The 23,097-nt window shown below is 36.9% G+C and overlaps 5 protein-coding genes and 1 long non-coding RNA gene across 7 annotated transcripts; 4 read left to right on the top strand and 2 right to left on the bottom strand.

Moving 5' to 3' along the window:
* Positions 1 to 1,693: 1,693 nt before the first annotated feature.
* On the bottom strand, positions 1,694 to 7,427 carry Tat (Tyrosine aminotransferase). Its single transcript, XM_965638.4, has 3 exons — positions 7,152 to 7,427; positions 1,908 to 2,899; positions 1,694 to 1,856 (listed from the first exon to the last, which is right to left on the bottom strand). The coding sequence occupies exons 1-3, from the start codon at positions 7,324 to 7,326 to the stop codon at positions 1,746 to 1,748; spliced, it is 1,278 nt and encodes a 425-aa protein (XP_970731.1). The 5' UTR covers positions 7,327 to 7,427; the 3' UTR covers positions 1,694 to 1,745.
* Positions 7,428 to 9,218: 1,791 nt separating this feature from the next.
* On the top strand, positions 9,219 to 15,339 carry LOC103313224 (uncharacterized). Its single transcript, XM_008195970.3, has 2 exons — positions 9,219 to 9,378; positions 12,043 to 15,339. The coding sequence occupies exons 1-2, from the start codon at positions 9,376 to 9,378 to the stop codon at positions 14,944 to 14,946; spliced, it is 2,907 nt and encodes a 968-aa protein (XP_008194192.3). The 5' UTR covers positions 9,219 to 9,375; the 3' UTR covers positions 14,947 to 15,339.
* Positions 15,340 to 15,982: 643 nt separating this feature from the next.
* LOC135266269 (uncharacterized) lies at positions 15,983 to 16,308 on the top strand. The gene is made up of 3 exons (XR_010334169.1): positions 15,983 to 16,039; positions 16,087 to 16,143; positions 16,193 to 16,308. It is a non-coding gene; the product is annotated as an uncharacterized LOC135266269 (long non-coding RNA).
* A 58-nt stretch (positions 16,309 to 16,366) lies between these two features.
* Positions 16,367 to 19,225, top strand: LOC659390 (cGMP-dependent 3',5'-cyclic phosphodiesterase). The gene is made up of 8 exons (XM_064356595.1): positions 16,367 to 16,436; positions 16,537 to 16,874; positions 16,972 to 17,159; positions 17,205 to 17,382; positions 17,708 to 17,839; positions 17,890 to 17,976; positions 18,022 to 18,194; positions 18,248 to 19,225. The coding sequence occupies exons 1-8, from the start codon at positions 16,367 to 16,369 to the stop codon at positions 18,441 to 18,443; spliced, it is 1,362 nt and encodes a 453-aa protein (XP_064212665.1). The 3' UTR covers positions 18,444 to 19,225.
* Positions 18,286 to 19,963, bottom strand: LOC659463 (purine nucleoside phosphorylase). The gene is made up of 3 exons (XM_965767.5): positions 19,804 to 19,963; positions 19,660 to 19,754; positions 18,286 to 19,198 (listed from the first exon to the last, which is right to left on the bottom strand). Exons 1-3 carry the CDS (start codon positions 19,863 to 19,865, stop codon positions 18,447 to 18,449), a joined length of 909 nt encoding a protein of 302 aa, XP_970860.1. The 5' UTR covers positions 19,866 to 19,963; the 3' UTR covers positions 18,286 to 18,446.
* A 1,210-nt stretch (positions 19,964 to 21,173) lies between these two features.
* Positions 21,174 to 23,021, top strand: LOC659522 (uncharacterized protein). Of its 2 annotated transcripts, none has more exons than XM_965821.5 (2): positions 21,174 to 21,539; positions 21,594 to 23,021. In XM_965821.5, the coding sequence occupies exon 2, from the start codon at positions 21,606 to 21,608 to the stop codon at positions 22,884 to 22,886; it is 1,281 nt and encodes a 426-aa protein (XP_970914.1). In that variant the 5' UTR covers positions 21,174 to 21,539; positions 21,594 to 21,605; the 3' UTR covers positions 22,887 to 23,021. The 2 variants fall into 2 exon arrangements, with proteins under 2 accessions (XP_970914.1, XP_008194272.1); XM_008196050.3 differs by having other exon boundaries at positions 21,175 to 21,539; positions 21,587 to 23,021.
* Positions 23,022 to 23,097: the final 76 nt, after the last annotated feature.

Here is a 23,097-nt window from a genome sequence, read left to right as displayed (position 1 = left end):
TTAAAACTCAAAATAAAGTTATCTTAAATGAGTTTTAAACATCCTCCATTTGTGGTTAACCTTCCTAATTTAATATGAGATACTATTTTTAATTTTTTTATTAGTAGTATTTTTTATCAAAAGATTTTTTGTTTCTTAGGCTTTCAATTTTTCAGCTTTTTAGTTTCTGAATTTTTCCATAGTAACTCAGTTTTTCGTGGTTTTAGTTTTATTATTTATTAAAGTTCTTACCTTTCTGTTCCATAGTGTTTTAATTCTCACTCTTTCAGTCACTTAGATCTACAGAATTTCAATCTTTCTATTCAGAATGTAATGTTTCAATTTATTAGTGTCTCTTTTTCAGTTTCTCAGTTTTTCGGTCGGTTAGTTCTTTAGAATTTCAGTCTCAATATTTTTTAGTTTTTTGTGTTTTTATTTTCCCAGTGTTAAAATTTCGATGTCATTTATTTAATTCTTAATTTTTGATAATTCTATGTATACATACGAAATTATTTTTTGATTTTAAACAATTTTGTATCTTATAAAATTATTGATCAGCCTTGATTTTGGAATAAAAAATAATTTACGTAGAAGTCACAAAATTGCAATGTTCGCCAATTGTTAATTTTGATTTAAAAAATTTTTGTATTTTAATTATTATAATTGTAATTATTAATTTTTCCAAACCGACAGTGTAGATTTTAATTAGTTGTGTGAAAGTCCTACTACTTTTTTAGGATTCTTAGTTTTGTTTGTGTAATAAATTAAAAAAAAATCAATTGAAAAACTAAGTAGAATCGACCATTTTATTCGCACCTAAGGCGAAATCCCGTTCTGTGAGAAAGACCGGCCCTTAAACAGGTTCCCTCTCATTTGTCCTACGAATGAGTAATTGACCAATAAAAATCTAAAAATCACCTCCTACTTGTTTATCTGGTGCGCAAAAAATTACAAGACGATTGCAGCGTTTGTTATTGGATATGGGAGGGATATCGCACTTCCAATTGTAAAACAAACCAATCATAAGGCGATTAAAACCGAGCAAAAAACTGTTGTTTGATTATTTTGTAAATGTCGTCCAAACCAACTGGAATTTCGTTGTTTTCTATGAAAATTTCAACTTTTCTATTACACTTGGGCTCAAAAATCGTGGATAAATTGTGGACCGATTTGTTTTTGATTGATTGATTCTCGCAATTAATTCGTGTTCGAACTCAAACATTTCGCAAGTTTTTCGGCAAAAACTCAATTGTTTGGCAAGATTTTCTCACAAAACTCAAAAATGTACCAAATTAGGTCAAAAATCTATATATTTTTCTAGTTATTAGTTATTATAGCCAAATGGTGGTTTCATCTCCTTTTGTATTTTAGTACAATGTACAATCATACTTTGATAATCCATGAACTTTCCTAAATATCTCCACAATATCCTGCATTCTTATTTTTTGATAAACAATCTATCGGTCTGTTGTAATGAAATAAATAGAAAAAAAGTCGACCAGTATTAAATGATACAAAAATAATAAAATAAAATAAACAAATTGTCGAATCCTGTAGTACTCTGCACTCACCAAAGAACTTTTTACGAGCATTTTTTTATGTGCTGTTATCAGTAATTAAAGTTAGCAACTGCTGAAAATTACGTAGGTGTTGCGTCTTGTTTGCCGCCTGCTAATTCCATAAATACGATAAATGGTCAAATCATTAAGTCAAGTAATTTCAAGTTTATATTTTTAGCGCTTAAACAATAGAAACAAAATTGCAGCTTATTTTATAATATGGCGCTTGCAAAACTCAGAAATACGTTTGCAAGCTTCCAGCAGTAAGTCTTCAGGCACAGTCAGGACAATCCTTATGAATCCAGAAATCTGAAAGCACTAAAACCCAAAAATCACTAAATTATCAGTCACTTCTTTGCCAAAACTTACGTCTCCTGGCAAACAGAAAACCGACTCCTCTTCCATCATCTTAATAACAAACTGCAAAACATCACTGAAGGGAAACCTGTTGAAGCAGAGCTCCACCATCATGTACATGGTCCCCTGGGGCATGTAGGGCACAAGCCCCTCAATATTCTGCAACATACTGTAGGCCAAAATGGCATTCTTATGCAGCGTGTTGATCAAATTATCGTGAAAACTTTGGGGCGTTTTGAATAATATGGCAGGCAGTGCTCCCTGAACCAGAGTATTGCTCCCAATAATCCTCTGGCTCAGACTAATCAGCGCCTTGCGCACATTGGGCTCGAAAGCTCCACCTTCATCACAGATCGCAATCCAACCTAGCCGCCACCCTGGCGCCAAAAACCTCTTCGCCAGCCCCCCACAAATCAAGAGGGGAACCCCCGAGTTCAAAACCGCCGTCGAGTGGAACGAATTCCCGGGAAACACCAGGCGTTCGTAGATCTCGTCGGCGATGACGGGGATTCGGTGGGTGAAGGCCACCTCGAGGACGTCCTTCAGGTGCTCGGCACTGTACACGGACCCGCAGGGGTTGGACGGGTTGTTCAAGACGATGACTGCGGTGTTCTGGTCGATTTGCGAGCGCAAGTGGTCGACGTCAATTTGCCAGTTTTTTTCGGGGATTAAGTTGTAGTAGCGTACGGTGACTCCGATGGCCTCGGCTAGGGTGCGGTAGATGGAGAAGCCGGGCCGGGGCATGAGCAGGTTGTGGTTCTTTTTGGCATCGCAAAGGGCGGTTATGCAGATTTCGAGCGATGAGGAGCAGCCGCTGCAGAGAATTATGTCGTTTTTGGTCAGTTTTGAGCCGTTTTGGTTCAAGTAGTTTGCGACGGCTTCGCGGGATTTGTCGTAGCCGACGCAAGGGGCGTAGCCGTTGCAAGAGCCCTCGCGGATGACGTCGATGACGGCTTGAGTGGTTTCTTCAGAGGGTTTCAAGTTGCCGTAAACCGTAGGGTCACCTACGAAGGGATTTATTTTGTTATTTTGTCAATTACGGCAAAACTATTAAAAATTGTGGAACTGGTTTAATCGCTACCTATGCAAAATGATCCGGGAAATCGATTGGCATCGAGAAATTTACCAAATTCCCAACAGTTTTTTAGTTATGAATTTTTTAAAATTTTATCTATTTTTGCTTTTATTTGAAATTTTCTCGAAAATTATTAGTCGGAGAACAGAGGTCTTTTTTGATAAAGATAGATAATTAAAAGAGTTTTCCAACGATAATACACTTCATGGGGTTATCTCTAATAGTTCCGGAGTTATTGCTCAATAAATGTTCGGGACACCCTGAATCGACCAAAATCGCGACAAAAATTGAAAAAATCAAACATCAAAAAATCAAACATATGGACTTTTTTTGGACTTTTAACAACTCTAAAGAGTTGTAAAGGCATATATAAATACGAAAAAGTATGATAAAACGAATTTAAAAAAATTTTTTTTTTCACTTTCTTCAAGGTAAGTATTATTACTCAGGAAATTTTAGCAAAAAAAAATCAAATTTTTAAATCTCATGAAAAGCTCGTATAATACTTAAAATGAGCCGCTGAATTCAATGGAACAAACCGCATTGCTCTACGACTTTTAGTTTTTGAGTTATGAATTTTTTTTTGAATAAAATTTTCCACTATAGAAATTGCTTATCTTAATTTACAGCAAAAAATTTTAGAATGTCAGATCTCGTTGAAAGTTGGTATAATACAGAAAATGATTCGCTGAATTCAATGGAACAAACCGCATTGCTCTACGACTTTTAGTTTTTGAGTTATGAATTTTTTTGTTGGATAAAATTTTCCACTATGACAAAAGGCTACCCTAAATTTAAACAAAAATTTTTAAATTTTTAATTCTTGTGAAAAATCGATATAATATGTAAAATGAGCCGTAGAATTCAATCGAACAAACCGCAATGCTCTACGACTTTTAGTTTTTTTTTTATGAATTTTTTTAGTGAAAAACTTTGATCGCCTCTGTAGCCGGAACCGTTGCCCGGAGCGGCTCCGGGTTTAATCGAAAAAATAAAGAAAAATAAGCGCTATTAGATGGTTTTTGTTCGTTGCTCTAAGTCTTACAGTTTCCGAGAAAAACGCAAAAAAAGGTTTCCATTTTCACTTTTTTCCAATTTTCAATCGCCAATTACGGCGAAACTATAAAGATATCGAGAAACGGAAAAATGGAGGACAACCGGAATACAAAACTCTACAAAATGGCATAGGACTGAAGGCGATATCTCGCAAAAAATTTTTCAATTTTCAAACGCCGATTACGGCTAAACTAAAAGAGCTAGGAGTAAACGCTTTTTTAGATCGGAAAGAGCACATCAAAATCTATAAGATAGAATCGGTTTTATTCTATTCTGAGACACTTTTAAAATTGACCATTTTGTAGGGAGGGGTGTTAACTTTTTTTTAATTTTTTTTATTTTGCCAATTACGACTAAACTATTTGAAAAAGTGGAACTGTTTTGATCCTCCCCTCTGCAAAATGACCCGGGGAATCGATTGGCATCGAAAAAATTGTCAAATTCCCAATAGTTTTTTAGTTATGAATTTTTTAAAATTTTACCAATTTTTGCATTTATCTGCAATTTGCTCAAAAACTATTAGTGGGAGAACAATATTTTTTTTTGAAAAAAATAGATAATTAAAAGAGCTTTCCAACGATAATAAACTTCATGAGGTTATCTCTGATAGTTCCGGAGCTATTGCTCAACAAATGTTCCGGGTACCCAAAATCGACAAAAATTGCGACGAAAATTGAAAAAATCAAACATCAAAAAATCGAACATATGGACTTTTTTTTGACTTTTAACAACTCTAGAGAGTTGTAAAGGCATATATAAATACGAAAAAGTATGATAAAACGAATTTAAAAAAATTTTTTTTTTATTTTCTTGAAGGTACTCGTACTAAGTGTATTCTCAGGAAATTTTAGCAAAAAAAAAAATTTGTAAATCTCATGAAAAGTTTGTATAATACAGAAAATGAGTCGCTGAATTCAATGGAACAAACCGCATTGCTCTACGACTTTTAGTTTTTGAGTTATGAATTTTTTTGTTGAATAAAATTTTCCACTATGACAAATGGCTACCCTAAATTTAGACAAAATTTTTTAAATTTTTAATTCTTGTAAAAAATCGATATAATATGTAAAATGAGCCGTAGAATTCAATCGAACAAACCGCAATGCTCTACGACTTTTAGTTTTTTTTTATGAATTTTTTTAGTGAAAAACTTTGATCGCCTCTGTAGCCGGAACCGTTCCCCGGAGCGGCTTCGGGTTTAATCGAAAAAATAGATAAAATTAAGCGCTATCAGATGGTTTTTTGTTCGTTGCTCTAAGTCTTACAGTTTCCGAGAAAAACGCAAAAAAAGGTTTCCATTTTCACTTTTTTTCAATTTTCAACCGCTAATTACGGCGAAACTATTAGGGTTATCGAGAAACGGAAAAATCGAGGACAACCGGACTAAAAAACTCTACAAAATGGCATAGGACTCAAGGCGATATCTCGCAAAAAATTTTTCAATTTTCAATCGCCGATTACGGCCAAACTAAAAGAGCTAGGAGAAAACGCTTTTTTAGATCGGAAAGAGCACATCAAAATCTATAAGATAGAATCGGTTTTATTCGATTTTGAGACACTTTTAAAATTGACCATTTTGTAGGGGGGGTGTTAACTTTTTTTTAATTTTTTTTATTTTGCCAATTACGAGCAATCTATTTGAAAAAGTGGAACTGTTTTGATCCTACCCTATGGAAAATGATCCGGGGAATTGATTGGCATCGAAAAAATTGCCAAATTCCCAATAGTTGTTTAGTTATGAATTTTTATTAAATTATACCAATTTTTGCATTTATCTGCAATTTGCTCAAAAACTATTGGTCGGAGAACAATAATGTTTTTTGAAAAAAATAGATAATTCAAAGAGCTTTCCAACGATAATAAACTTCATGGGGTTATCTCTGATAGTTCCGGAGCTATTGCTCAACAAATGTTCCGGGTACCCAAAATCGACAAAAATTGCGACGAAAATTGAAAAAATCAAACATCAAAAAATCGAACATATGGACTTTTTTGAACTTTTAACAACTCTACAGAGTTGCAATGGCACATATAAATACGAAAAAGTATGATAAAACGAATTAAAAAAAAATTTTTTTTCACTTTCTTGAAGGTAAGTGTTATTAGTTATTACTCAGGAAATTTTAGCACAAAAAAATCAAATTTTTAAATCTCATGAAAAGTTCGTATAATACCTAAAACGAGCCGCTGAATTCAACGGAACAAATCGCATTGCTCTACGACTTTTAGTTTTTGAGTTATGAATTTTTTTGTTGAATAAAATTTTCTACTATAGAAATTGCTTATCTTAATTTCTAGCAAAAAATTTTAGAATGTCAGATATCGTTGAAAGTTGGTATAATACAGAAAATGAGTCGCTGAATTCAATGGAACAAACCGCATTGCTCTACGACTTTTAGCTTTTTAGTTATGAATTTTTTAAAATTATACCTATTTTTGGTTTTATTTGCATTTTTCTCGAAAACTATTAGTTGGAGAAGATCTTTTTTGAAAAAGATAGATAATCAAAAGAGCTTTCCAACGATAGTACACTTCATGGGATTATCTCTAATAGTTCCGGAGTTATTGCTCGAGAAATGTTCCGGGTACCCGAAATCGACAATTATTGAAAAAATCAAACATCAAAAAATTGAAGAAGTTGACTTTTTCTGCACTTTTAAGTGATAAATATGGGTTTAAAGACATAGAAAAATGCATAAAACTTTGTTAGAGCGACGTGTTTTCAATTTTTTTTATATTTTAAAGGTAAGTGATACTATTTTTTATATTTTTGTTAAAAATTGACTATGGGTTAAAAATAAATTTATTTCATCGCTTCTACGCTCTAATTGTTTTGTTGCGAAAAGTTCTACAATTTGAGCCTTCAGTTACGCCTTCAGTAAAACAACCAATAGTCTTTTGGCGATTTATTAGTCACCACTAAAACTCAAACTTTACAATTTCAATATGGTACATATTCATACTTAAGCTAACTAGAAAGTTACTTAAATTAATTGAAAACGAATCCGCGACTTCTAGAACGTTCCTTCTCCGAATTAACTATATCCGGACGCTGCATTAAATTATAATAAAAATGAAAGAAAAAAAGGATTCTGAACTTTTCCTTAATTAATAAAGATACGAACCTATGGAGAGCGCGATCACGGGCTTTTCGGGGTTGGGCTGGAGATCTAGGGTGTCTACGATCTCCCTTATGTAGTTTTTGCAATTTTTGGCTGTTGTCGAAGAGTCTACTTCCCACTTTTCGGCTTTTCCTTGAAAAATGATCGATTGTTTTTCAGCCAGTTGGTTATCTAACATCGTCACACAAGATTTTTGAAAATTTTCTGGAAACTGCTTGGTACTAACTATTCTTTATCAAGAAAAATACAAATCTGAACGACCTCGATGTGGGCAGGTATTTAAATATTATTCTGCAGAATGAGTTGACACTTTTCAATATCTATTTTTTATTCTCTAACTGGCCACTCGATTCAGTATGTTAATTTTGTTTATCTCATTTTTGCAGCGCGTGTGTTAGGACGTATATTTCTGTTTGAGAAGAACCATTACCATATGGAATAGCAAACCGGATTAATTTATTAAATATGCTAATTTATAAGCGAAAATACGAGTATCACTCTTAGATCTGGTCTAGACTTCTGGAGAATTCACATACTGTATATATTTTCTACTGCCTACTTACTAGCACCATTGCCTTCTCTTCGCTAGATTGGTACAAAGTCAAATAATAATAAAACAATTATTCAGTATTAAGCAGCGTTTGAAAAAATAAAAAATAATAAAGTTCAATCAAAAAAATTTTTGGATCTTTGTCCAGAACCAACAGTTAGAACCAATTATTTTCCAAGACTGTCAAAAAAAAAAATTAAAAAAACCCTTATTTTGTGTGCTTATTTCTTATTTGTAAAAACCAACATTTTTCGCGATTTTAAAGGTGTAGTCTCGCTGTTTATGTAAAACGCCTTAGGGAGTTCAAGTTCGGAATATTTCTGTTCGTTTGTAAATTGTTGATAAATATTTTAAAATTCGAATAATTTTATTTTTGCAATCACTTTACGTTTTTTAGCACAGTTAAATTTGAGCTTAGGTCATACTTGGGACACTTTGTGTATGTAGGTAAATGATTTTACCGTTCTGTTTGAGAATGAAAAAATGAGCGTTAAGTTTAAATTATTGCTTACAATTGCCAATTTCATTTGGGTATTTTTTTAATTAAAAAAAATGCAAAAATTTCGTTTGATTTGTAAATTGAGTTGAAATTAAATTGGTTAAAACTGAAAGTATGCAACCAAAACTTCTCACAAGGCAAAAAACAAGTTATATAACTTATTCTAATTTTTAAAATTATATATATTGTTGGTTGCAAACCAAGAAATTAAAAATCGAGTTTGGTTTTTGCAATTACAAATATTATACAAATTAGCATTCATGACTTAACTTTAAGCTGTTTGTTTTCTTTTGATTTCTTCGAAGATTTTTTTTGAAAAAAAAATAGATTCAAATTTTAATTTTGTGCGCTACTTTTGGCTCAATCTGTATTATTTCATTTGTTAAATAATTATAAGACATTTATTCTTTTAATTTTTGGTTATTTTTTTCTTTAAAAAACTTAGGAATTTTTTTGCACTTGTTTTGAACCTTTCTAAAACCGTTCTTAAAATTGTGGGCATTGTTTTTCGTAAGAAAAAAAAGACTGCACAATGACCTTTCTGGTCTCTCGGTCTCTGTTCATTACAAAAGTTTGCTTTTCTAATATAATTTTAATAGAAACATCCTAAATAACGAAAAGGTTAACCTTAATCATGCTCAAAGATATTCATATTTATACTTTTGTTAGTAATTGCAAACAAACAGTTAGTTTGAATCATCAAAGTTCAATAATAGGGGAAAGTGAGCTTTGCAAGTTTTCAATGTCTATTCTATTAGCAATTCTGATACAGGGTGCCAATCGACGAGAGTTTTTTTTAACGCAACACTTTATATTTTTTGTTTTTTTTTGGTAAATTTCTAATAAATTTACATTTTTTTAAATTATTAGGTATTTAAGCTTTAAAGTATTTTTTTTTGATGATTTGAAGAGTTGGAGTCAATTTTCACGCCACTGTCGTAGCTGTGGAGCAGTCTCCTCACATCACACGAGCCGATGAATGAGATGAGCTCCGTGAGTTCGATAACATGAAAGTGGTGGCAATATTTCGCTGAAGATGTGTCTTCACGTAGGAGGATAGTTTTGCAACTTGATTACCTTCATATAGATAATATAAAAACCCTCCTTTTACAAAATACAATTATTAATGTCTAGTGTTTAGTGCAGTATCCTTCCATGTAGCAAGACATGATCGCAGCATGGTATGGTTAAAATTTAATTAGCCCAATTTTTAATTTTCGAAAAAATTTAACTTGCGAATCCAATGTGTGCTTAATTAATTAAATGTCTTTTTCTAATTTATCTAATCGCATGTACGTAATTGTTGTTACAACAAAACTTTCTCTCTTACTTCAAATTTACTGAAATCACATCGGTGTCAAATTATCTTGTAATCATTTAGTTATTTGCTACTGTATGATTGATTAATGTTTTGTCCCCAAAGACTGACAATTTTTATTGCCTATTAATGTCATCGCGAATGGAAATTTAGGAAAAAATTGTTTGACACTGGAAAACTGTTTTTTGTCTTGAGAACAAAATTGTAGGATTTATATTTAAATTGTGCGACTATTTTAATCATCCTGAAAAGAATAAGTTATTTGCACTTCCCCTGCTGTAAACGTGCTTGCTTAGCTTGAAAACGTTATGTAACTGTAGCCATATATTGCTGAAATTGTCAGTTATATTAATTATTTAAAAATAACCTATTGATATTAACTGCTTTAACATTTAAGCTCCAAAGGTTATCTCCAGTGCAATTATTACAAATATTGAATGGGTATAACACAAAGCGACACTAGTAACTCATTGTCTGATCAATCAAAATTTTAATTAGACGTATTGTAGAAATTATTGAATTAATATAATATAATGTATGCTGCAAGTTTGTAAATTAGCATAAATATGCTGTTTTTATAATGAAGTGCTGAATGTAAATCGGCAAAGTACCCGATCGTCAGTAAATAATTGAATGAAAGTTCTTTTTTTAAAAACAAGAATGCATAAGAAAGGAGTATAATTTACAACTTCGATTAAAATAGACATAACGTATACTTAAGTGTCTTGTTAGTTTGGAATTTTTTAATTGTACTTTGAAGATTCTTCAGGGTTTACACTTTGACATTTATCGACGGGATTTTTTAAAAACCGGAATCAACCTCAACGAAAAAATTAAGAATTATATGGTCTTTACATTAAATTCGCGAGATTCTTTTCTTTTAATAGATGCTATTAAGTTGGCGTAACACATAATTTGCCTTAAATTTTGGAGTTATCGAAATAAAATAGATGGAGTAGTAGACATTTGAAAATGCAAATTTTTTTAACAAGTGTACCATCTGTACATTTAAGTTGAATTCCATTCGAAAGCGTTTTCGTTGATATGAGGGGAATCCTTGACATGTCAAGGAAATAAATTATTGCTTTATAAAAATATCTCCTGGATTATTAAAATATTTGGATGGTACATTCTGACCTTTTGTTTTTGTCTAATATATTATGCATATTAGCTCTTTTGTAAAACCCAATTTAGTTTCATTGACAGCTAACATGTTGGAAAATACAATCATTTAATTTTAACAAAAGTAAATACTTTCACGTTGATATCCTTCAATCGAACGATGTGTACATCGTTTTTTGTTTGGTGTACAAATTATTTTAAATTTTGCACAAACGGTAACCTTATTCAAATACGGTGTCAAACAAATTCTAAGGTAGTGAAAACCATGACATTTCCGCTAACAATTTAACAAGATTAGCTTAAACTTTAGCATATTTTTTCAGATTTAAATAAAATTACATCAATTCAATAATGCATAAAACAACCATCCGGAGAGTTCAGCATACGTAATGTCACTGTCATGGTCAAGGCATAAGTTAGTAATAAAAATGTTAGGTATTCGTTTTCTCAATTTATTATTTATTTTATTTGGTATTTTACCATGTTACCAATTAAAAAAGCTATGAGATCCAAAATCACTAAAGAAATAAGTTGTTTACTGTTTAAAACCTTGAGAAAGCTCTTTTTAAAAATGGTGGCATCGAAGAGTTTTAAAGTGCAATTTTATAACTCTACAATTATAAAACAATAAATTATAAAAGAAATCTTAATAACGCTGCGCTGTTATTCCACAGATGCGTTAGTTGTACAATACTTGATCAATGATTAGGTATTTGATGAAGCAATCAAAATATTTATTTGCCTTGAACCACATCTTTACCACATCACACAGTATTTTTTCACGTGTTCTACTAATTACCAATTTTGTTTACCGATAATAATTAAAAACTAATCTACAGGTGTTTTGGATAATGCAATGCACATTGTGGAACTTTTAATACTTCTAATTAGAAAATTATATTAATTTCACTAAAAATTAATTAATTAATTCGGTTAAAACAGCCATTTATGTGAATAATTTATAGCTGTTTGTGTTAAGTTCTATAGATGAAATATTAATCAAGATAGTAGTCGAAGAAGCGGCATTTTGTTGCAGGTGCTAATTAACATTTTTGCGACCAAGGTGTTGTTTAACTCATTCTGTACGACTCATATATCAATCAGTAATATATTGTCGAACAATTATGATGTAATGCTTTAGTAGTTTAGTATATCTTGAGTCTTCATCTTACATAAGAAAGAACGTCGAATGTGTAAAGTAGTTGACATTTACTTACGCGTCTGTGACCTTTTAACATTAGTATTCATTATTTATTTTATAGTTTATTTCAAGATTCCGCTACCTGTCTGTTAGCTATCGTAAAAATGACGTAAGGAATCATTTTTGGTTAAAGGAGTTTCATTGACTAGTCCCGTACATATTAATTTAATAATCATTTACAAGAAAAAATTTTTTTTCTTACAGAGGAAGGCCTTTCTCTATTTGTTAGTACCTCTGGTACTAACATCAGCACAATTTCAATATGAACAATCACCAAATGTATCGACTGCTTTAAAAAGAATCCGCCGTCAAGGGTATCAATACCCTAAACCTTCCGTCCCATTCGAGGAAGGAATTGCAATAAAACCAATTTACAAAGCACCGTCTACAACTCAGCGTCCCTACCAACCCGTTTCTGTAACGGTACCTGTCAGGCAACCAACTTATAAACCCATTCCAACTCAGCCACCCTCTTATACGATACGGCCGACTCAACCAACGTTTAGGCCGCAACCATCTCCAAGCACAACATTTAGACCAACGACAATTTACAAATCTCCGTCGGTCTCAACGACATTTGGTTATAGTTATCCGAGACCTTCCACTTCTATAGAAATTAAAAGTACGACAAGGGCTCCGGTTACGCAACGTCCTTTTACTTTTACAACTCCGGCGTATAAACCACAACCTACAACACCGTCCCGAATCTCATACACGCCAGTACAAACCCAACGGCCCTCAACTCAACCGCCGTTTAAATTTCAACCCACTTCACCACCGTCTCCACCAGTTCAAACTGGATACAGTTATCCACGTCCTTCGATTCCTTTTGAAATAAGTACTACTCCGAAACCATTTACTCAACCGCCTTACCGGCCGCAACCGACACAACCGCCGTTTAAACCACAACCCACACAGCCTCCGTACCGACCCCAGCCTACACAACCACCGTTGAGGACTCAGCCTACACAGCCTCCATACAGACCTCAGCCTACGCAACCACCGTTTAGACCGCAACCTACCCAGCCGCCGTTTAAACCACAACCGACACAGCCGCCGTTTAGGCCACAACCTACTCAGCCTCCTTTGAGACCTCAGCCTACTCAACCCCCATATAAACCTCAACCTACGCAGCCCCCATACAGACCACAACCTACCCAACCTCCCTACAGACCTCAGCCTACGCAGCCACCATATAGACCACAACCTACTCAGCCTCCATTAAGGACTCAGCCTACCCAACCTCCATTTAGACCTCAACCTACTCAACCTCCATTCAGACCTCAACCCACTCAACCGCCCTTCAGACCTCAACCCACTCAGCCTCCTTTTAGACCTCAGCCTACGCAGCCCCCATACAGACCACAACCTACTCAGCCTCCATTAAGGACTCAGCCTACCCAACCTCCATATAGACCACAACCTACTCAGCCTCCTTTCAGACCTCAGCCTACTCAACCTCCATATAGACCTCAGCCTACGCAACCACCGTTTAGACCACAACCTACTCAGCCTCCATTTAGACCACAGCCTCAAGGTGGATATGAATATCCTCGTCCTTCTAAGCCATTTATAGAACCACAACCTACTAGCCCACCAAAAGTACCTGTTTATAGACCTCCTCCACCCCCTTCTCCACCACCTCGACCTCCAACACCTCCTCCAACAAGACCTCCAGTATATACACCTCCACCAACCCCAAAATCTCCAGTATATACTCCACCTTCTCCAAAACCACCAAATAAACCAACTTATCTACCACCTCCACCACCTCCTCCGCCATCTCGGCCACCACCACCTCCATCACCAAAACCCCCAGTATACAGACCACCACCACCACCACCTCCACCAAAACCTCCCGTGTACAGACCGCCTCCGCCTCCACCACCACCACCTCGTACACCTGCACCTAGACTGCCACCCCCACCACCCCCAAGACCTCCAGTAAGTAAACCCACTTATTTACCACCTCCTCCGCCAACTAGACCACCACCTCCAAGACCTCCAGTATATACACCTCCACCGCCGCCACCACCTAAACCACCAGTCTATAGACCACCACCACCGCCCCCCCCAAAACCCCCAGTATATACACCACCACCAGTACCAAAACTGCCACCAAGCAAACCAACATACTTACCACCTCCACCGCCAACTCGGCCACCACCACCACCGCCGCCGCCACCACCAACTAGGCCTCCACCTCCACCACCAAGACCTCCAGTATACACACCGGCCCCATCTCCCAAATTCCCGGTTTATACTCCACCCCCCACAAGACCACCAACAAGCAAACCCACATACCTGCCACCACCACCGCCGCCTCCGCCATCTAGACCACCACCGCCGCCACCGGTATACAGACCAACACCGCCACCACCAAGACCTCCAGTATACACACCGGCCCCATCTCCCAAAATTCCGGTTTATACTCCACCCCCAACAAGACCACCAATAAGCAAACCCACATATTTGCCGCCACCGCCACCGCCTCCGCCATCTAGGCCACCACCGCCACCGGTATACAGACCAACACCGCCACCACCAAGACCTCCAGTATACACACCTGCCCCATCTCCCAAAATTCCGGTTTATACTCCACCCCCAACAAGACCACCAATAAGCAAACCCACATATTTGCCGCCACCACCACCGCCTCCGCCATCTAGGCCTCCACCGCCGTCACCGGTATACAGACCAACACCGCCACCACCAAAACCCCCAGTTTATACACCTGCCCCATCTCCCAAAATTCCGGTTTATACTCCACCCCCAACAAGACCACCAATAAGCAAACCCACATATTTGCCGCCACCACCACCGCCTCCGCCATCTAGGCCTCCACCGCCGCCACCGGTATATAAACCAACGCCGCCACCACCGAAACCTCCAGTTTACGTCCCGCCTTCGCCAAAACCGCCAGTACCCTCACTGCCACCACCACCACCAAGACCTCCAACAACGCCGCCCCCAGTCAAAGTCTATACTCCATCAAGAACATCGCAAGTATTCGTCCCGACCAAACCACCAATCAGCGACCGACAATACTTACCACCCAAAAGTGATGGATATTTTTACCCAAAACCAGCTGTCCCTTTCGTTTTTTAGAAACCAACTTTTTGCATAGTAATTTGTAATTGTACTTATGTAAATATTTAGGTAGCATTATTTTATTATAAGTAATTATTCTAGGGTAGGTACTTTTATACGTTATGTTGTCGATGATGAAACCTTTTCTAGTATTTAGTTATTGTCTAGTTTGTAAGTATAGTTGAATTCACTAGTACTTTATAAGATACAAAACTTAAAAACACTGTCAGATTTCAGTCTATACCGTGTATAGTAAAATACTGACATTTTTGTAAATACCTGCAAGTATTTAACACTTTACCTAAGATTTAAGACTTATTAATGGTACATTTGGTAACAACATTTTATGTCGCAAGATTTTTAGTAAGTTGCTGTACAATTTTCTTTTTAAATAAACAATTACATGAAATACACCAGCAATTTTATTTCCGACTAGTTTGCATGTTTCCATAACATCAGATTCATTTTTGTTGATTTTTGTGAAACTCGTGTTGTGTCGTCAAACCAGTTCATCAAAATTTTCAGTGATATTACTAATAGACACCAATGGAAACCCTCAAGCTGCCCCTTTTGTTTACACCGCCCCCATACTGCAGACAATTTGAAAAGCAAAAGCACGAAATTGAAGTCATACCTTCCCTAAATTTAACTGTTTCAAATCCCTCCAAACTGCTCACACTTTATGAAAAACTACACGACAATGCCAGCAAAACTATTGAAAGGAAAATAAATTCTTATGTAAGTTTTCAATCATTTGACTTTGTCATTTCGAGACGTTTACAACAATCGAATTAAACAAAATAGTGCCAATATCTTTGTTCGCTCCCACTTTTTTAGTTAATGAAAGAAACAGACAGCGCTTCCACCTTCTTAATCCACCTGTTACCAGTCCCCGAAGAAGCTCTTATTCAAACAGTTGGTGCTGAAGAACTCGAAGACACTTTCCGGTTCCCTCTCTCAAAAGACGTAATGGCGCAATTAATTCAATGTGAAAATGAAATCCTAAAATGCGACAACAGCTTAAACCCCCAAATCGTTGCCATCTTCGAGAAAATATTCGATAATACGAAACTAAAAATCATCACGGTTCCAATTTTAAAGAACCAAACATGTAAATGTTCCTTGCTTAATTTTCAATTAGAATAATCTCGTCTGCAGATTACCAATGTTCGGCTCAAAATATAAAACCGGCATTGCTTGCATGCTTTGTCGAAAGTAAAAAAGAGGACAATTTCATAGCGAAATTAGTCAATGAATTATTTAGGTTTTGTCTACCAGTTTTGTTCAATACTCTCGCAACTGAAGAAGAAGCACGTCAAAGGAAGCAGTACCAGACATTACTTGACGCAACTCGGAAATTTTACTCACACATTGACGACATTCATGAATTAATTACGGTGATAACAAACGAAACTAGACAATTAATCAATGCTAGAAAATGTTCCCTGTTTCTGGCAAACCTGGACGATCTTCTCCTAATTTCGAGAAAGTACAACACGCCATCGGAGGTTAAAAAAAGCAAACCTTGCGTGAAACTCGCTCTTCATTATGCCATCCCAGGTATTTCCAGTTTTTTGAAAAAATTAAGTTTGTGATTTTTTTCGCTAGACCACGTGGCCAACACTGGCACACTGATCAACTGCCACAGAAACCAAGAGAGTGCGTTATTCAATGAGAGTTTGATGGAATTCAACGAGTTTAAACTCCAAAATGTTTTATGTTTCCCGGTTAGAGACGAGGATAAAATAATAGGTGCCGTACAACTTTATAACAAAAGAAAAGGAAATTTCACCCGTTTTGACGAAGAGATCGCCAATATTTTGAGTGTCCATGGTGGCTTCGCCCTCAGCCAGAGTCTAAAATTCACCAAAATTGAAAATTTCAAAATCAGAAATCAACTAGCTGACAATTTAATGATCCGCCACGAACACGTAAATATGGACGAAGTGATGAAAAAAATAGCTTGTCCTCTCATACACCAATATCCCAACGTTCTCACCACGAAGTATAGTTTCACTCGAAACTACGTGTCTCGTGTTCAAGATGTTCGAACGATTGGGGTTTTTTACAACCTTTGGTATTAAAAGAGAAGTGTTTGCGAAATTTACAATGACTGTGAAAAATTGTTGCCGGGAAGTTCCGTTCCACAACTGGATGCATCTGTTTTCCACAGCGCATTTTGCGTATTTGTGCTTGACACATTTACAGTTAGTTGAAGATAAATATATTACGTGAGTAGGTTCAGGGTTTGGAAATGTGTTATGGCGATTTTTCAGCCAACTGGAGGCTCTGGCTTATTTCGTGACTTGTCTATGCCACGATGTTGACTACAGAGCGGCTAATAGTTCCTTTCAGCAAACGCCAAGTGACGGTTTGTGCACGCTGTACTCCAGTCCTGGGTCGGTCATGGAAAGGCATCGTCTCTCACAAATTTTGAGGATTCTCAATTCAGAGGTATCGGTGTACTTAATATTTTTTTCTTCATCTGATTGTGATTTAACTTACAACGTGTTAAAATAATTAAGTTAATTTCTTCGCCTAAATTATGACTTGCCCGGCGCATCCACCATAATTGCATTCCACCCTAAATAAAAATTGACGAGTATTATTGGCTTGCAAATAAGTTAATCTTAAAATTACGATCACAAATCGAAAACGGTCTTCAAAATTAAATATTAAACTAATAAAAAAACTGAAAAAAAAAATCTGAGATATTTTTGTTTCTTATTCTTAGTAATTTATTGTGTAGGTTTGGTGGGTTATTGGTATTTGTTTCTAGGGCTGCAACTTTGTAGATATTCTGAATCGAGAAAATTATAGACTGTTTTTGGATTTACTGAAAGACCTAACACTAGCTACGGATTTATCAATTCACTTTAAACACTACACGAAAAAATTCATTATGACAAAGGTAAGTCGTAACAAACGAATGTTTTATCTATATTTTCACATTTTTTGAAGAATGGCTATAATAGGAATAATCCAGAACATCGGTATGTTTTTACAAGTCTGTTAGTTACATGTGCTGATTTATCGGATCATACAAAAGTGAGAAAAATTATTTTAAAATTTTTCTAAACTTGTTTGTTTTAGGACTGGACAGTGTCCAAAGACGTGGCGATACAACTTTTTCAAGAGTTTTTCACACAGGGCGATTTAGAGGTCAATTATTATTCAAATCCTCTACAAATGAAAGACATTGAAGTGGTTTTTATGCCAGATTTGATAGTAAATTTTTTGAGAGATGTTTGCTTGACCGCATTCAAGTAAACAAAAGTTGAGTTTAGTGGGAATTGTTAGTCGTAATATTGGTTTTCAGGATGTTGGCAGTGATGTTTATAGAAATAAAAGAACTAGTTCAAGCAATTAAACGAAATATTCTTTATTGGGAGACTTCGAAACACCTCTTTTTGAAAGCATTGGACAGCGGAAAGCCCAGTTTGGAGCTCCTCCAGTCCGAGGAATTTGACAAGGACGTGGAAGCTGCAATACAATTAGTAGCAACGAAAAAATAATGTTTAGTTTTTCTTGAGCATGTGTGGCACCAAGTGTTTGAGAAAAATCTTCAAATCTTGCTTTCTTTGGCTCGCCACGGCCAAAATATCGTCACAATCGGGCTTATCCTCCGTTTCGTAGCTCATAACACCTTCGTTGGTGATCAGACTAAAGGCGAAACATCCAAGCCCGCAATGCCTGGCTGTTATAATTTCATGCACAGTGGACATGCCCACAGCATCACACCCTAGCACCTTCAAAGCCCTCATTTCGGCCACCGTTTCATAACTTGGGCCCCCAACACAACCGTAGACACCTTCATGGAAGCCCTTCAAGCCCAGTTTCTCCACCAGGGTTTTGGCGTCTTTGATGATGCTCTGGTCGTAGGCATTGTTCAGTGCAACAAATCGGGGGCCGAAGGAGTCGTCGTTGGGCCCCCTGAGGGGGCTGTTGCCGGCGAAACCGACGAAGTTGATGTGGTCTTTGATGATCATGATGTCGCCGGCTTTGTACGCAGGGTTGACGCTTCCAGCGGCGTTTGAAACAATGAGAGTGGAAACTCCGAGGAGTTTCATTAAACGCACGGGCATCACACATCGGGACAGGGAGTTGCCTTCGTAGTAGTGGAAGCGGCCTTGCATGCAAATCACGGAGATTTCGTCGATTTTGCCGAAAATGAGGCGGCCTTCATGGCCGATAACTGTGCTTTTAGGGAAGTTGGGGAGGTCAGTGTATTCGAATTTTATGGGGTCGGTCAACAGTTCACCCACAGAACCTTAACAAGAATAAAAAATCAAAACAATTGTATTTTTTTAATACCTGCCTCCAACAATCATAATTATTTTGTGAGTCAATTACGATACTCGTAAATAAGTGCTTGTGTTAGATAAACGTTAGTTATCTTGTTTACGTTAAATATACAAATTGATAAATAAATAATTATGCACACGGACTTACTATCATGAATGTGAAATTTTCGCGATGAATTAAGTAGATCAGCTCTAAATTACAATTCTATTTCAGATTTCCAGGCAAATATATTATAAAAAATTAATGCAGCTAGTGAACAAAAATATCTGATAAGGAATAATGTCAATATAATAATATTGACAGATTATTCCTGTCACCTGAATATTATCACTTATCAGTCATTCGATCCCAATTTTTGTGGGTGTGACTTTTTGAATTTATTTCAAATTTGATTTCGATTTGCATTTATCTTATCAAAGTACTCACCCAAACCTGATCCACAAATAATACCAATTTGTGGTGTAATTTTCACCCTGTCTTTCAAATAGTTGGCAATTGCTTCGATTTCTTCATAAGTGTAACTAAGAATTTTTTTTACACAACATGTATATTGTGTGGCGTAATACTTACTGTTTTTCTAACACATTTTTCTTGCACTTGCAACTAGAACTCATATTATCGCAATCAAACATTCTCTTACCGCACCTAATAACGGTAATAACGATTATTTGGTCAACGCCAGGTTTTATACCGTGAAAACTTATCAGCGATATTGTTGCTGGGACCACTAAACACACAATTAATCAAACTGGAGAACTATTTTTTAATGAAAAATAACAAGCACCAAAAACTAATGTTTAGAAAGGTCAGGCATTAAAAAGGTAAAACAGTTCAGTAACGAAGACGTTGGGAATATGATTTCACAGAAAGGAATTTTTTAAAACTTTGAACATAGGTAATTAAATAAATCTTGTATAATTTGTTTCCTTTATTATTTCATTGTTCACTACCCATTCAAGTAAATTTTCCGTTCACATTTTGTATTAAATAGAAAAAAAATATCATTCATTGAATAAAGGTTTTGAATTTCGTAACAAAAAAAAATTGTGAAATGAAGTAAAGGGAATTTTCCTGTAAAAAAATTGATTAATTGGATTAATGGAATTACTGTTATCACAGGTTATATCAGAAGTGAGTGTATCAATTTATTTACTTATTTATTTTATTATTTATTTATTTACAAATCTAACTTATTTTAAATACAAAGCTGCTTTTACTGCGCTTTTGGATGGTTCAAGTTATTCCGAGAGAATTAATAATTATTATAAACCTTCCCTATACCTAAGTTTAGCCGTTTACGAAAGATTTCGCGTTTTTAGAAAACTTTCTAAGCCTGATATTGAAAGTTTTTCTGAAAAAAAATCATCTGAAAATTAGTTTTCAGCGATAATCTGTTAGGTTTTGCTCCAAGGTGGCGAAACATTCTCTTTTCTGAGTGTGTTAAAAAGTGGACAAAAATTAACAAACTCCAAAACCGAAATGGGGAATCCCACAATTTTTTTTTCACTATAAATAGACAAGAACTTATTTCGGTGTTTGTGTTTCGGTTTACTGAAAAAAATCTTTGGATTGCGCCTTTCAGGAAGCGTTTTCCATAGAAAGTTGTCTGCAGTTTGAACTAAGAAATCTTTCCCCAAAGACTTTTAACGATTTTTCCGAATAAAATTTATACCTACCACACGTTTTTTTTTAAATAATTGGGATGGCTATTACTATTTTTCGTATAATTTACAATCAAGTAGGGATTTTTACCGACATATAATGTTCTAGGTATAGTCTCTTATTTACACCAGAAATAAAAACACTGTTTACTTTAACAAAGTAAAATTACTCCAAAAAATGATTTTGGTGCGGCTTTTAAGCAATGTGTGTGTCCTCTTATAGCCCCGCCATTTCCACGCTCCGCCACTGGTTAAGTCATCATGAGATCACCTTATTAAAATGCAACAACTTGTTAATTCGCAATTGAAAGCCATTACTTAAATTCTGCCGAGTTTTCCGTCGAGTTTTGCGTGAAGTCAAAAATGGCTTTACCAACCTGTTTTACCTTATACCTCCTCCATCCTCGTTAATACCTATTTATAATCCCAGTGTTGTATGCATCTCTGATATAAATACACATTCTAAATATAAAATAGTCCCAGCTTTCCGTCCGCCGTGCTCGGCAAACGACCCGTCCGCAGCATCAATCGAATAAAATTTCCTCAAGCCCCAAAGCCCTCAAAATCAGCGCTCGCACAACCGATTTCCCCGATCGAAACCATGCAACGTCAAGTGTGCGCCCCAACCTTGCTTTACCAAAATTGGTGAGTGCGTGGTCGTCATTACTCAAACATTGTAAAGTTATTTACAGTGTTTAGTGCGTGTGCGAAATGTCGCAAGGAACGCAGTTAAAACGCAGCCAAAAGACGGAGTTTTCGCCGATTGTGACCCGCGAACGCAGCTTCGTTCGCCCAAATAAAGACCCGCAGAAGAGGCGCAGCCACACGATGGCCACCATCAAAGGCAAGCCCACGATGGAAATCTACAGGCCGCCGAACGTGCGGACCGACATTCCCAACTCGGGGGGAAAACTGAACGTGCACGCGAAGGAGTTCACAATGAGCCCGCACGAGCTGCAGCCGTCGAAGTCGAGCGGGAACCTGGCCGGGAACTTCGACGCCATCCAGCTGCAGCATTCGAAATCCAGCGGGAACATCCTGAGGCACCCCACCTTGATCCCCATCATTTCCACGCCCTTGCCTCTCCCTCTGCTCCACTCGACGTCCTCCTCGCACATTTTGAACCTCCCGAGGGTTAACTACCAATTCGGGAACGAAATTCTGGCTCATAGTATCTTCGCTCCGAAGCAAACTCCCGTCCAGACCAACTGGAATAACTACCAGCAAAGCAACAATCTGGCCAATTTGAAGCGTTCCAAAAGTCTAGGCGCCTCAGATTCGCACAATTTGGCCGCGAAACTCAAAGAAATGGCGAAGGAAGACATCGATGTTGGGATTTTCCCCAGCGAGCACCAAGCTAACTTGAAACTAGCCATGGAGGACCCCAACCAGATCTCCTCCCGGGTCATGATGGACCTGGTGAAAGTGATAATGGAGCAAGTGGTGGAAGGGATGCGGTTTTGCGAAGCTGGGGCCAAGCTGTGTGTGGCCATCATCGAAAAGGAGCAAAACCAGACGTTCCTGGAATCCCTGCTGAACATGTGCCAGCAGTGGTACCAGGAGCGGGACAAAATCCTGCGGGGGGTGAAGGCCGGAGACGGCACCAGGTTCACAGCGTTCATGTGGTTCCTGACGGAGATGTGCGGCCAGCTGAAGCGGCACCACATCCGGGAGCAGTACGAGGCGCTCCAGCCCGACCTGGTGCTGCTCTCGGTGCTGGCCAAGTGCTGCCAGGCGTGCGTCAGTTTGCCCATCAAGTGTCTGGCGGAGACGGAGTGCCTGTTCTTTGTGCTGACGTCCATCGGGAGGGATCTGGAGACGGAGTTGCCCCAGCAGCTGGAGCAGCTGCTGGCAAGTGTGAGGGATGGGTTTCTGGCCAGTGCTGGGGCGCCGGCTGTCAGACGCACGCTTCTGCAGCTGATTGAGTTGCATGCGTCCAATTGGCAGCTGCCGGGATCGTCGGTTCTGTATTATTATCCCAGGATAAAGTGAAGGAGGAAATTGGCGGGACGTGGACCAAGAGATTGTGTGCGTGTGTGTGTGTGGAGGTGAAAGTTTTATTTATGTGCTGTAACATTTATTCACAAAACACTGTAAGAATTTTTAACAATAAAATTTTACAAACCACTGGCCACAAGGAAATTTTTATTTTATAGCTCCTGCAAAAGTGCACTGTATTTTTTAACTCCACTTCGGAGGCCGA

Source organism: Tribolium castaneum, chromosome 5 (assembly GCF_031307605.1).
Source record: "Tribolium castaneum strain GA2 chromosome 5, icTriCast1.1, whole genome shotgun sequence".
In the NCBI taxonomy this organism is placed as follows: Eukaryota; Metazoa; Arthropoda; class Insecta; order Coleoptera; family Tenebrionidae; genus Tribolium; species Tribolium castaneum.
This window is presented reverse-complemented; position numbering and strand designations above follow the sequence as displayed.

Coding starts and splice junctions, on each gene's coding strand:
- LOC659390 (XM_064356595.1), top strand. CDS start 16,367: ATGTTCCCTGTTTCTGGCAAACCTGGACGATCTTCTCCTAATTTCGAG. Junction 16,437..16,536: donor AGTACAACACGCCATCGGAG/GTTAAAAAAAGC, acceptor TTTTTTCGCTAG/ACCACGTGGCCAACACTGGC. Junction 17,840..17,889: donor AAAAATTCATTATGACAAAG/GTAAGTCGTAAC, acceptor CATTTTTTGAAG/AATGGCTATAATAGGAATAA.
- LOC659463 (XM_965767.5), bottom strand. CDS start 19,865: ATGTTTGATTGCGATAATATGAGTTCTAGTTGCAAGTGCAAGAAAAAT. Junction 19,755..19,803: donor AAAAATGTGTTAGAAAAACA/GTAAGTATTACG, acceptor AAAAATTCTTAG/TTACACTTATGAAGAAATCG. Junction 19,199..19,659: donor TATTTGTGGATCAGGTTTGG/GTGAGTACTTTG, acceptor ATTCTTGTTAAG/GTTCTGTGGGTGAACTGTTG.
- LOC659522 (XM_965821.5), top strand. CDS start 21,606: ATGTCGCAAGGAACGCAGTTAAAACGCAGCCAAAAGACGGAGTTTTCG.
- Tat (XM_965638.4), bottom strand. CDS start 7,326: ATGTTAGATAACCAACTGGCTGAAAAACAATCGATCATTTTTCAAGGA. Junction 2,900..7,151: donor CGTGATCGCGCTCTCCATAG/GTTCGTATCTTT, acceptor ATCCCTTCGTAG/GTGACCCTACGGTTTACGGC. Junction 1,857..1,907: donor TTTTCTGTTTGCCAGGAGAC/GTAAGTTTTGGC, acceptor TTTGGGTTTTAG/TGCTTTCAGATTTCTGGATT.